Raw genomic sequence first — 13,091 nt, forward strand, 5'->3', positions numbered from 1 at the left:
TGGAAATCTTGACTAGATGATAAGGCTTTCCTTCCATATAGCGGTGGTTAAGATTTCTGCAGTTCAAATATGGTAGCCCGCAACAAAATAACAGACTTTTGTTACCACATGTATTGTTACATCATGGCTTACAATGGTGGTTGGCCATTCCAACATATGTGAGAAGGCCGTAGAGTTGGGAGCACAATGCCATACAGGACTTTGACTTTGCTTGTAGAAGTAGGAAGGGAAAGTTGCATATGACAATCATAATCATAGCTCCCTGCATTGAATTGTGTCACATGACTACATGGGGTACTGTGGCTGGAGCTTTGAGGATTGGTCATATGTTCATTTTTTCAGTGTTGCTGTAACTCTGAATGAATAGATGTAAGCTGATGGCTACCTGTAGTAACTCTTATGGTTCAGTATGTCAAGACAGAAACAGAGTGCCTCTGTTCCAAGAAATCCACAATACAGAGAATAAATCATGACTAAGCATTGGTAAGCATGTTGTACAAACACTGGTATTATGACAAAATCTATGTGGATTATATCTATTTTGAGATGTACCATTTTAGCATCTGCACGAAGTTGCCCATAATTGATGAATACTTATTATATTTGTTACATTTGAAGGATCTCCTTGCCCCAACTACATTCACCCATCCCATCAGGTCCGGCAGGAGAGGTATATGTCAGATCGGAGAGGTACCGTATATGTCAGATCGCATCAGCAAAGGAGCTTCATGCCCAAGTTGAGAGTTTTTTCTGCCATGGCCTTGCCCCTTAGGACACACTCACACACATCCCTGAGGTTGGCCCAAACCTTTTTGGTCTTTGAGAAGGCCTTCAAAACATGGCTTTGCTATTAGGCCTGGGCATCCCATGGAAGCATGAAGCCCTTTAAATGGCTGGCATAAGATTGCACTCTTTTCTTTTGTAATTGTGGTTTACTGTTTAATGGAAAATTACACTGATCATTTAGTGCTTTTTAGTCGTGTATGCCATGAAAGAGTCACATGCAAGTGACATGGGCAGCTATTTAAATTAAATAAATAAAATAGTAAGTGTCTATCTTCCCCTTCTAGGTACAAGATTCCAACATGGTTTATTGAGTAAGAACCAACTAACTAGGTTCAATTCTTTGCGGCCTAAGACCCAATTTATTGACTAGGTTCCCAGAATAAATCCCAACCCAAACTACGTGTTTACTGTACCTTAGCCCGGTGGCAGAAGGAAGCCTTTGGGCTGCTTCAGCAAAACTGCAGCGATGGGAATCCATGCAAAACAAATGATCGCGGATTGGCATAAAGTGCAGTCAGTCCAGATGCAAGAACTTCACACTCCTAAGGCATCAAATCCTTCCTTCCTTCTTTCCTTCCGATCGCCGTTCGGATGCATCCCGGTGTTGCCGTGAAACTAAAAACCAGACTAAGCCGGGTTCCTAGATTAAAGCTTCGTCGCGCTTTACTCATTCGGTCTGCCCAGCGCACCGAACCACAAACTAACCCCTCGCGCTTGGATCCGCGCATCCCGCGGCGCTAAAAACGAGGCCGACTCCCTCGCAGTTCATCAACACGGCAAGCAATTCAATAGCAGCGCCCCGCCCCGTCCCCCAAACCAGCCAGCCAGCCTTCCTACTCCTTCGCTTCAGCCGTCCGGGGCCTCGGAGAAGCCAACCTCACCCGCCCCCCGCGGGAGGCGGGTCTAGGCTTTGGCGTTTCGTCCGTGTGAAGTTCAGTCACGACCTGTCAGGTTCGCTGAGGAAGAGAACAGGAAAGGCTTTGTCATGGCTGCACTGAGGGCCTGCCGGGTGAGAAGAAAGCTGGCCAAGGCGGGAAACGGGGGCCGCGGAAGCCATCGGGGAGGGGGGGACTTCGGCCGGCCTTTCTGGCACGCCCCTGCTTTGCTGGAGGGTGCCTCCGTTTGCAGGATTTGGGGACAGCCGCCTGGGTTAATGCTGGGGTGGAACAGGCTTGGGTTGTCTCTGCCAGAGGAAAAGTTCAGGGATTGAAGAGGAGGGTCGCCAAAGGAAGGATCTCGACTGCAGCCCGCAAGATGACAATCATCGGTAGTGAATTGCGGGAGGAAAGATCGGGGATTTTTTGGTTTGGTTTTGTTTTTTTGCAAAATTACGGGATATCGTATCCAAGTATGCCAAAGGTCGCCTATCTGTCGCCCCCGTTCTGTCCACCCGGGTAAAGCGTTTCCAAAAACACTCCCGTTGTTTTTGCTTCTTTCCCCCCCTCCCAAAAAAAATTCCCCCTCTTTCTTTTAAATCTGAACATCTAGGATGGACTTCCCGAAGCAGATAGGCCAAGTCTGTTGGCACAGCAAAAATAATAGTACTGTTTGCCATTGCCAACTTGCCATCGCTTCCGTTACTTCCTAGTATATGTGAAATTAATCCAGGTAGTCCTGGATAGTTCAGAAACTATCTTAGTCTCTGAATTGTAAAGATGTCTTGCTTTATCTAAGCAAAGCTTTTATCTAAAAATGTATTTCTACATCGAAAAATTACCTGGTCCCGGGTAAAATTAAAAGTGTTTTTAAGATTTTATTTTAAAAGCTAATTTTTGTCAATTGGCGCATTGGTTGTATGTTGTACAAAGTTTTTCTCCTGCATAGCAGCAATGCTGCATTATTTTATTTCATACAGGTGGTCACAGGAACTGGCAGCCTTTTTGTGGAGTTTAAAAATGTAAATGACAAGTATATATTATAACAAGGGAGACCATTATTCAAAATAAATAACTGCAAACTTATGTAAAAATATTTCTCTAGAAATTATTTGAAATACTTATCATATATAATTTGAAAGTTCTTAGGGTTTGTGGTAGTCAGTACTGATCCTAATATAATATGAAGAATCGTCAGACATTTTGCATGATGTTATTATACTTGTTAAATGTAGGCTAAAATGTTCTGAACAGAACAATATATCAATGTTGTGAAAGTAGAACATAATTTAATTAGTATATTACTGTCAGCATTCCTGTTGCATGATTTAATTTTCTCCTAGGAAATCCCAGGAAATTAGATTTTTGTCTTCATGTGCAAAGATTTAGAAAACAAAACAATTATTGTGAATTTGAAAAATAAATTATTTGCCATAAGAAAAACTGGAACATGGAATAAGGCACAATAGAATGGTCCAAACAACTATTGTGATAGTAATGGAATCTGGTGACACTTATGAGCAATCTGGTTGTTTTTTTAAAAAACAAAAAGTGCCACAAGAAATCATTCCAAATCTTGCAAAACAAGATATCAAAGGTCTGCTATATAAATGTCAAATTACAAATATAAATGGTTTTTGTAACCAGTAACAAGCATTAATAAAAAGTTTTTGCTTTCTAGTTAATATTGTACTTTAGATGTTCCAGCGACTCATTTGCAACTCTCCTAAGACCTATTTTTGTTCTTTTTCATGGTCTCTTTGCTTCTATGTATTCATTTTTTATTGAGTTAATTGTGCATTATACGTTAAGTAGTTTAGGTTTGTCCTTCACTTGCCATTTAATTTACAATTTATATACTAAGGCTGGATTCAAAGACAAGCTATACATTTAAATTCACGTAGGCTTGCATATTTCTGCTTAGCTGTCTATCCATAGAAAAATAATTAAGCCGAGGCCAATTTTGGGAAACATTTTGTAGCCTTAGGGAATGAAATTGATTACTCCCAAGCTGTAAAAACGTAAAATGAGGCTTTGGTAGCTGATATGAAAAGATCTCTGGTCTAAAATAATGCATTTGACTTTCTGTTGAGTTCCTTCATTCTTATTAACATTTCAGATGCATAACATTATTATTTCATATTTAATATGTAAGGGGTAATAATTATTTTCGCTCAAATTATCTTGTTCATCTCAAATGCTGGCATTGTTTTGCAGTCTTTATTGCAAGCTGTGAGTTAATGTACTTAATTTTTTGCTCATTAAATTATTATTTTTACTTTTGGTTTACTTATATATGAGTAGCACTTAGACTTACATATTGCTTCATAATGGTTTACAGCAGCGGCTCCCAACCTTTTCTATACCCTGCAGCTCTAGAACACTTCTGATATATTCTCGCACACCTTATAAAAGTTCGAACTAATGGCAACGAATTATGCATATACACTATAATTTTGAAAACCCAAGTTTTTACACCTCCTGAAATATTGCCTCACACCCCCAGGGGGTGCGAGCACCCCAGGTTGGGAACTACTGCTTTACAGCAAGGGTCCCCAATCCCCGGTTTATGGCCCTGTACCAGGTTGCAGCCCATTCAGAACCGGACTGCAGAAGTGTTGGGTGAGCATGTGCACATATGTGCACGCACAGCTGTGTTTGTGAAAGTGGTGCACATGCGCAACCATCCCCTGCCCCCTCATCACTGCCACCAATGTTTCTGCAGGTCCACAGAGCCAGAAAGGTTGGGGAACGCTGCTTTACAGCATTCTCTAAGCCAGGGGTGTTAAACTCGCAACATCATGTGACGTGTCGCGATGTATCACAACTCTTTTCAATTGCCGGCAATGGGGTGGGTGTGGTTTTGGCATGACGCATCCGGCCCGCAGGCCGGCAGTTTGACACCCCTGCTCTAAGCAATTTACAGAGACAGCATATTTCCCCCAACAATCTGGGTCCTCATTTTACCAACCTCAGAAGGATGGAAGGCAGAGTCAACTTTGAGCCAGTCAGGATCGAACTCCTGGCAGTGGGCAGAGTCAGCCTGCAATACTGCATTCTAACCACTGTGCCACCACAGCTCCTATATCTTATATTTCATTTGTATTTTTTTTTCTTTCCATTTGATTCTTATTAAGATGTATATGCCTTAGTATTTCCTGCTAATAAAATATTTTTTATTTATTTAATTTCTATGCCGCCCCTCTTACTGTCAAGTAACTCAAATAATATTGCAGTTTCTTATGTTGATTTATCATAACTGAATTTTTGAGGAACCTTTTCCATAAAATTCCCTCTTTTAAGATTCTTTTTTCTTAACAATTTTGCTTGATTTTTTTCTGTTTGATTTTGTTAAAAATTCCTTTCTTATTTATCTTAACTATTGTATAACTGCAATTGTTTAATACTTTCTTCCTCCCCTTTTTAGCATTAGCACAAAAAGTTGTTTTTAAGTTTGGTCTTTTTAAGTCACATCTATTGACTTTAAATTACTAGGCTTATAGAATTTTTATATGCTATTGTGGGAAGAATCCAGAGAAAGAAATATTTTGGTAAATATTAAAAAGGCAGAATATATTTTCCCAAAGGAATAATGGAGAAGATCTTTTTAAAAAAGACAGAAACCAGCCCCCAGAAATCAGCCCCAGCTCCTAAACAGAGACCAGCTTTTAGAAATGCAAATTCAATAATCCATTCAGGAAGGTTGGGGCCAGGAAGTTAGAAACTATGAGATTAGGAAGACAAAGATCCCTAAAATCTACATACCCCACCCAAACAGGACATAATAGAATTAATCCACCAATGCCAAAGGGGCACACTCAGACTCAGGTCAAAGTACATGACACAGGAAATACAAAGCCTCAAACAGGAACAGAAAACAACCTCAAGAGCCCCAGAAGATATAAAAGCCCACCACCCCCTGCTACATGTGGTCAGTTGCAACCTTCTTTCTAAAGCAGTCTCTATTTTGTTTATTCCCGGCTTGGACTGGACCCTGATGAAGATTTTTCCTTCAACACTATGAAGCAATAATTAGTAAAACATTTATTTTGACTTTGCTGGGTCACAGTTACAAACAAAGTAACTACAACTACTGTGAGCCATCAAAAAAAACCCAAAGAGTCAGCATTTAGAGTCCTTGAAGCTCTCTGAGCCTAGTTGTCTGCAGATATTTCATTAATGACTGCAATGAAGAGTAACATGAGGTAACATTAGTGCTACTGGATGTGGTATTTGTTCCTTGTTTACTAGCTTGCCCTGGGAGTGTAGTTTTTCTCCTTGGTTCCTTAATTAGGGTATTATTTGTCTGATATAAATTCTTGTTTATCTTTGCTGGAAAAGATGTATTCTTTTTGTTTCCTTCTTAGCTTTTTTTTAATTGTCTCTTTAGAATGGTATGTAAATGTGCTTTCTGTGACTACAGAATGTCCTCAACTTACGACTAGAATTAGGACCGGAACTTCTGTCATTAAGCAATGTGATCATTAAGTGAGTCAGTTATTAAGTGAGTTATGCAGTTAAGTGAATCTGGTTTCCCACGTTGATTTTCCTTCTTGAAAGCCTGCTGCAAAGATTGCAAGTGGTATCATGTGTTCTCAGGATGCTGCAACCATCATGAATACATGTCGGTTGCCAAGCCCCCAAATCATGATCATGTGATTGCAGGGACACCGTGACAATCGTATGTTCAAGGACTGGTCGTACGTTACTTCTTTCAGCATTGTCATAACTTTGAATGATTGCTAAATAAATGGTTGTAAGCTGAGAACTACCTGTATTGATGGCTGATTTGTTTATATGCCAAGTTTCCAAGAATTCCCTGGCATTTTTCGATTAAGGACTTTGCATCATGTCTTCTAACTGCCAATTGATACTCAGGAATGCTGTCTGTTAGCTTCTGCCTGTTTGGCCTACATAGTGGCTGTTACAGTCATTACACTGTAAGTTGTAGATAAAGAAACCACTGTATTTTAAAGAATGAATACTTCATCTTTTTAGACAGTAGTCGAAACAGTAATGTTTTGTACTCTTTTTAACATTAAAACAAAATACTTTTTATATTCTTTTTTTACTTTAGATTATATTTATATTATTTATAAGTTTAATAATAATTGACACATGAGATTTTTAACCATCTCTGGGCAAAAATTGTATTTCGTAAAATGTGTTGGGCTCTATATCCTTGCAATGTTTATGCATTGGTAATAAAGTTTGGAACATTTATTGAAAGCTGTGACACTTGGTTCTTTTTCTACATTAAATTTCAGGTTGTGCGAAGCATCGTTGCTTGTGGCTTGAGAGCACAATCCAGTCATGCTGCTGCAACATCACCAAAAAGCAAATCTGCTGCTGGTTATAGCTTTGGTATGTAAAAATACTCCATAATGCTTCTTGTGAAGGCCTTGAATTGGCAGATTCTAGTATTATAAATCTAAATGGATTTGTTTGTCATTATTTTTTATATAGTATGTGAGCATATTTGCTATATAGTATATGAGCATATGCAGGCATATTCAGATACATCCATGTTTTTCTTACGAAACATACCTCAGTCTAGGAAGAAAAGATTAGAATATTTAGATAAGATAAATTGTGAAGACATAAAGATCAAATATATTCCTTTCTGGACATTTTATTCACCTGCACTCCCTAATGTGCATGATCTACTGCAGCTTGTTAAGCATTTGCAGTTTCTATATAGAGTGGAACCATTTGTAATGAAAGATTATTATACATTTCCTGAATTACTTGAAATCTTTCAAAATTATACTTCCTTTTTGGACAATTGCTTTGTGAGGCAAAATCCTAACACATGTTCCTTTAAAGTTTAACATTGGAGCATACATATTTCCATATATGTGTAACTGCTTTTCACATGACTTTTGCATCGATATTATGGATGAAGAAAAATAGTAGATGTATATTTTAGTAGATGGGATACGGATGTATATAGTTAAGGGTGACAGTGAAGAAAGAATTTAATGTAGATTAGTCTGCACATTTACCCAATTCTAGTCCTGCCTTAGGCATGAAAGCCACCTGGGTGATCTTGGGCCAATTACTCTCTCTCTCAGCCCAATTCACTTTACAGGGTATTGTTTTGGGGAAAGTAGGAGAAGAAAGGAGTATTATGTATGTTTGTTACCTTGAGTTACTTCTAAAGAAGTAAAGGTAGGATTTTTTTAAAAAATGAAATAAATATGTCATGTCCTACTAATTTTTTATGCATGTCTGGGGACTTGAAATCTTGTTTTCTAGAACTTACTGATGAACAGAAAGAATTTCAAGCTACAGCTCGTAAATTTGCTAGAGAAGAAATCATACCTGTTGCTTCTCACTATGACAGAACTGGAGAGGTAGATACAATAAATAGTAGGGAAATACCATGTTTAAAATTTCAATGAATAAGACTCTCTAAGCAGAGGCTCTATACATAACGCTTTTCATATCTATTTCCTTTTTTAGTATCCTGTTCCTATCATTAAAAGGGCATGGGAGCTTGGTTTGATGAATTCACACATACCAGAAAGTTGTGGTAAGTAAAGTACTTTGTAAGCTATAAAACCAAATAAATAGTGAAATATATTTACAAGCAATAACAATACTAAGGATATTACAATCCAATCTGATTTTGAATATATGAGATAAGAACATATCTTGAAGAAATAAGTCATATAGAATCTAGATGATATGTAAACATGTGAATCGACCTCACTGAATGATATTCTGTTGAGCTCAAACTGTTTCTCTCCTGCTACAATTATTTACACTAGATTTTCTATAGAAAAGTATTCATGATATTCTTTGATACTGTATTTAAGTTGGAAAGATTTGCAACTAAAAGATAGTATATAATAAATCTTTTTTTAAATCCAAATTAAATAGAATTAAATGTCTTATCTTGTGTGTGTGTGGACGGCAATATTTAGAATACATCATATTAGCATATCTGTACAGTTAGTGTACAGCCGCTCCTTGTTTAGTGACTAATGACCATTTACAAATACAGTTTGCAAATACATAAACAGTAATAAAAATCATTTTCTGCTCAATGTATACCTCTATGGTCAAATTTCATGGCCTGACAACAAAAGGCTTCAGTGTGAAACTGATTAATGTCTAGTGAGTTTCAGGCAGCAGTAAGAGTTCTAATCACCTAATTAAAGTCAGAGTTGAGCTTGTTAACACATTTTAGGGAAGTTCTGGACTGCAAGGAAAAGCAGCTCAGGAAAAGATAGCTTGGTTAAGCAATTGCCCCACTCTGCAAGGGGGGCAAAAAAAGGAGAAAAATATGGATCAGACACAGAGTAACTTTATCTGACTAACCAGCAGCAACCAGGAATTTTTCAGTTTTCTCTCTCACTTGTTCACTCAGCAGCCATTTTGCTTAAGTTGCTGGAATGGCTTGCATCACTAAATAGGAGATGGTGCAATAGAACATAAAATAACTTTGTGACATAACATTTATTTGTGTGGAATTATTTGTTGTCCAAAACAATTTTTGTAGGTGGTCTTAACCTTGGTACTTTTGATACCTGCCTTATTACTGAAGAATTGGCTTATGGATGTACAGGAGTTCAGACAGCTATTGAGGCAAATTCCCTAGGTGTAAGTGTTTTGCTTTAATTTTATTCATTATTTACATTACTTTAACATTGGCATTAAGCTATGTCATCCCGTGTATTAAACAATAAACTTTTTTGTTACAGCAAATGCCAGTCATAATTGCAGGAAATGAGCAACAGCAGAAAAAATATTTAGGAAGAATGACTGAAGAACCCTTAATGTGTGTAAGTATTTTTGCAATATTGATAAAGTGGTATTTTGATTTCCTTTGTGATAGAAATCTACAAATCTATATTATTATATTATATTAATTTTATTATATTAATTATATTATCATATAATAAACAGAGTAATACATTGAACTTTAACAACATAATTTAATAGTAATAAAAATATTTATGTGACCATGAAGTCATATCTTGCTGTAATAACTAGAGTACTCAACTTAAATGAACAGCTATTGTGTTTATACAAAGTAGAAACAGCAATTGTTCATTTAGGCTCAGTAATGTCTAAAATTAGATGGGTCAGTGATAAAATAGGCACTTTGTGATCTTGGTTCAGTATAGTTATATATATATAAACTATATATATAGCAGTGGTGGCAAACCTATGGCACAGGTGCCAGAGGCGGCACTCAGAGCTCTCTCTGTGGGCACGCACCGTTGCCCCAGCAGAGTTCACCAGAGTTGCGAGCATGTAGCGTTTGGAAGTGACAGGGTAGGAAGTGAGCAAGCAAGCAGCGTTGGCCTCCCTGGGGATGCCCCGGAGATGGTGAGGGACTGGCCCCGGCCATGCTCACCCAGTCTGCTGTGACCACTGCAGCCACGTCCACCCAGTGAGCTATGCCCCCCGCCCCACCTGAGGGCACCACAATGCTGATGCAGCCCTAGCACTTTGCGATAAATAAGTGGGTTTTGGGTTGCAGTTTGGGCACTCGGTCTCTAAAAAGTTTGCCATCACTGATATATATTTTTAATGGTTGCAGGGTATAGAATTCATATGATGGTTCTGCATATTCGCAAGAATGTAAATATGAATTGGTATCTACCTTTTTGATGAATAAAGCAATATAAACACCAATAAAACAGTGATGTTTCATTAAGATCTCTTCATATTCTCAGTAGTTTTCCACAATTTAAAATACAACATACTTTTCATAATTTTAAGTTATTCATTTCTTTATCAATAAAAGTTATAATGAAAGTTAACTAACTTACTGATGATTTCGTATCATGTTCACGTGGGATGGCTGGATTTAATCTTCATTTCATTACATTTTAGTATGTGCAGTATTGTATAGTTTGTAATTTGATGTTTTGCATTTTCTTTTTTAAGGCATATTGTGTAACAGAACCTGGTGCAGGCTCTGATGTAGCAGGTATAAAGACAAGAGCTGAAAGGAAAGGAGATGAATATATTATTAATGGACAAAAAATGTGGATCACCAATGGTGGCAAGGCTAATTGGTATAGCAATTTATTTAAGCTATTTAAATAAGGCTCAGTTATATAGTATGTCCCTAACATTTTTTTCAGGAGATGTGTAGAAGATCCTACTATATCTTTATATTTTCAGTACAGTGGTGGTCATAATTTACATAATTTAAATGTGCAAAAACAATTTTTGAACAGTATTTTCATTCTTATATCACACTTGTATCATTCTATAACCAAGCAATAGAAGGTTTGAACCTGAATGGTGTGGTATTATTAGATACCAATTTTTATCCCATTCATTTGGCCAATAGTACTACCGCACTTCCCTCATTCTAGATCATAAGTCATTAATTTCTTTAGGAAAAAAGAAGAAGAAAAGAATTCAGTAAATGAGTGTGGCCTAAAAAGAAGATAAATTTGTAGAGATGAAATCATTCTTTCATCCAGAATCAGTGTATAATACTGATATATCTAGTTTTATGTGTGAATTGAAATTTAGAATCAAAATCATGTTAAGGTCCAAATAAAAACAAAGAATTATGCTATAAGACTGTTCTATCTGCTCATGAGAAATGTGTGATTGGTATTTTATAAGTTATAAGAAAGCTACGAGACAGTTAATAGTTTCTGATGGCCTGGGAGCAAATTTGAAAAGCTAATATTATGGTTTGGGTATGTTCCAACTAGGTATTTTTTATTGGCACGTTCCAATCCTGATCCAAAAGCTCCTGCAAGTAAAGCTTTTACAGGATTTATTGTGGAAGCTGACAGCCCTGGAATACACATTGGAAGAAAGGTAGAACATTTTAATGCTAATTTTAAAGATTTGGTATTGGCTCTTCTTAGTTAGTAGTTAAGAAATCGTGGGCTATAAAATATATACAATAAAAAGTATAAAGTATTCTTGCAGTAGTTATCTTTTATAAAGCTAAAGAGTATTATTTGTGGGAATATAAGGTTTAGTGAAATGTAATAAAAATAATAGTTGGAAAGGACATTAAGCTTTTGGAATTTGTTCCATTCTGTTATAAATCATTTTTCTAAATTGCTGAGCTTTGTGACATTGCCACCAAATATAGGCCCAAAACTGATTTCTAAAAATCTTTATTAAATTTATTTTTAATATGTGTGCAAGAGCTAATACGCTGTAGGTGGAACAGGTTTTAATCTTACTTTTCTGATGAACCTACTTTAGTATTGTTGAATTAAAAATAGAGTATCAATAGTAATTATTGATCAAATTAAATTCTTTTTCAGGAGCTTAACATGGGCCAGCGCTGTTCAGATACGAGAGGGATTGTTTTTGAGGATGTAAGAATACCCAAAGAAAATGTACTTATGGGTGAAGGAGCTGGCTTTAAAATTGCCATGGGAGCATTTGATAAAACAAGGCCTCCAGTAAGTATTCAAAGTACATTTGAAAAAGGAATTCTAATTGTAGAATTTTTGCTTAGTAATATTTATTACTGATCTACAGGTAGCAGCTGGTGCTGTTGGATTAGCACAGAGAGCTTTGGATGAAGCTACAAAATATGCTATAGAAAGAAAAACCTTTGGGAAGGTCATTGCAGAGGTATGTGAAATTCCAACTACAGATTTGTAATATGGTTTGAAATCAAATATTTCGTTACTAACTTTAAGCTCAATTAGACTTTCGTTTTTTCTTGCCCCGTTTCTGACCCTGTATCATCTTGCAGGTTTTGAGTATAGGTAGAGCAATATTTTTCAACCTTGGCAACTTTAAGCTATGGAGGCTTCAACTCCCAGAATTCCCCAGCCAGCATTAGGAACTCTAGGAAATGAAGCTAAAATTGCCAAAGTTGGGAAATACTGGTGTAGAGAGTGAAATTGTTCCTGCTAATGGAAGCACATATTTGAATGTTCGTAATTTGTAGGAAGTAAGTTTAAAAAAAAAAACTTCCACAGAATGCTTATAGAGTCCTATATTTGAAAATTTTCAATAAAACAAAAGTCATATTAAAGTCATAATAACAAAATATTCTGTTGATCTTACCAGACTCCACTTACTGTAAATGAAGAGACTCTTGTGTGTCATAATTTTTTTTTTAAATGGCTCCACTTGTTACTTAAGATACTAGACCAATGTATTGTATACCTACTGCTGATACTGTCATATGTTACATCATATGTTCCATCTGAAATGGTGGTAGGTAAATTGTTGGTCTTCAGCAACTGTGGCCAATGATTAAAGATGGTTAGAGTTGTAATACAACATCCCAGTAGGACACAGACTACTACCCCTTTACAGAGTCATATATATATTTGTTTTGTGCTCGCTGTTGTTGTGGCTCCGTCTTGTGAGCCCCTCTTATCGGAGGAAGAAGGCTCCGAACATGAAGGAGAGATGGCCAGGCCTCCCTCTCCAGGACCCTCCTCTTTGGCAAGGCCTCAGGTGTCTCCCGAC

The 13,091-nt window shown here is 37.0% G+C and overlaps 1 protein-coding gene across 1 annotated transcript in view; it reads left to right on the forward strand.

Annotated features, from left to right (window-relative positions):
* The first annotated feature begins 1,713 nt into the window (after positions 1-1,713).
* ACADM (acyl-CoA dehydrogenase medium chain) overlaps positions 1,714-13,091 on the forward strand; it is a 14,675-nt gene continuing 3,297 nt past the window's right edge. The window contains exons 1-10 of the mRNA XM_015813217.1: positions 1,714-1,795; positions 6,929-7,025; positions 7,920-8,017; positions 8,127-8,196; positions 9,169-9,269; positions 9,371-9,451; positions 10,566-10,696; positions 11,354-11,462; positions 11,924-12,064; positions 12,144-12,239. Coding sequence (XP_015668703.1) covers positions 1,772-1,795; positions 6,929-7,025; positions 7,920-8,017; positions 8,127-8,196; positions 9,169-9,269; positions 9,371-9,451; positions 10,566-10,696; positions 11,354-11,462; positions 11,924-12,064; positions 12,144-12,239 — 948 coding nt within the window. The 5' untranslated portion in view covers positions 1,714-1,771. The remainder of the gene's footprint in view (positions 1,796-6,928; positions 7,026-7,919; positions 8,018-8,126; positions 8,197-9,168; positions 9,270-9,370; positions 9,452-10,565; positions 10,697-11,353; positions 11,463-11,923; positions 12,065-12,143; positions 12,240-13,091) is intronic.

The sequence above is a fragment of the Protobothrops mucrosquamatus genome, unplaced genomic scaffold (genome assembly GCF_001527695.2).
Source record: "Protobothrops mucrosquamatus isolate PMUCROS unplaced genomic scaffold, P.Mucros_1.0 scaffold142, whole genome shotgun sequence".
NCBI lineage: Eukaryota > Metazoa > Chordata > Lepidosauria > Squamata > Viperidae > Protobothrops > Protobothrops mucrosquamatus.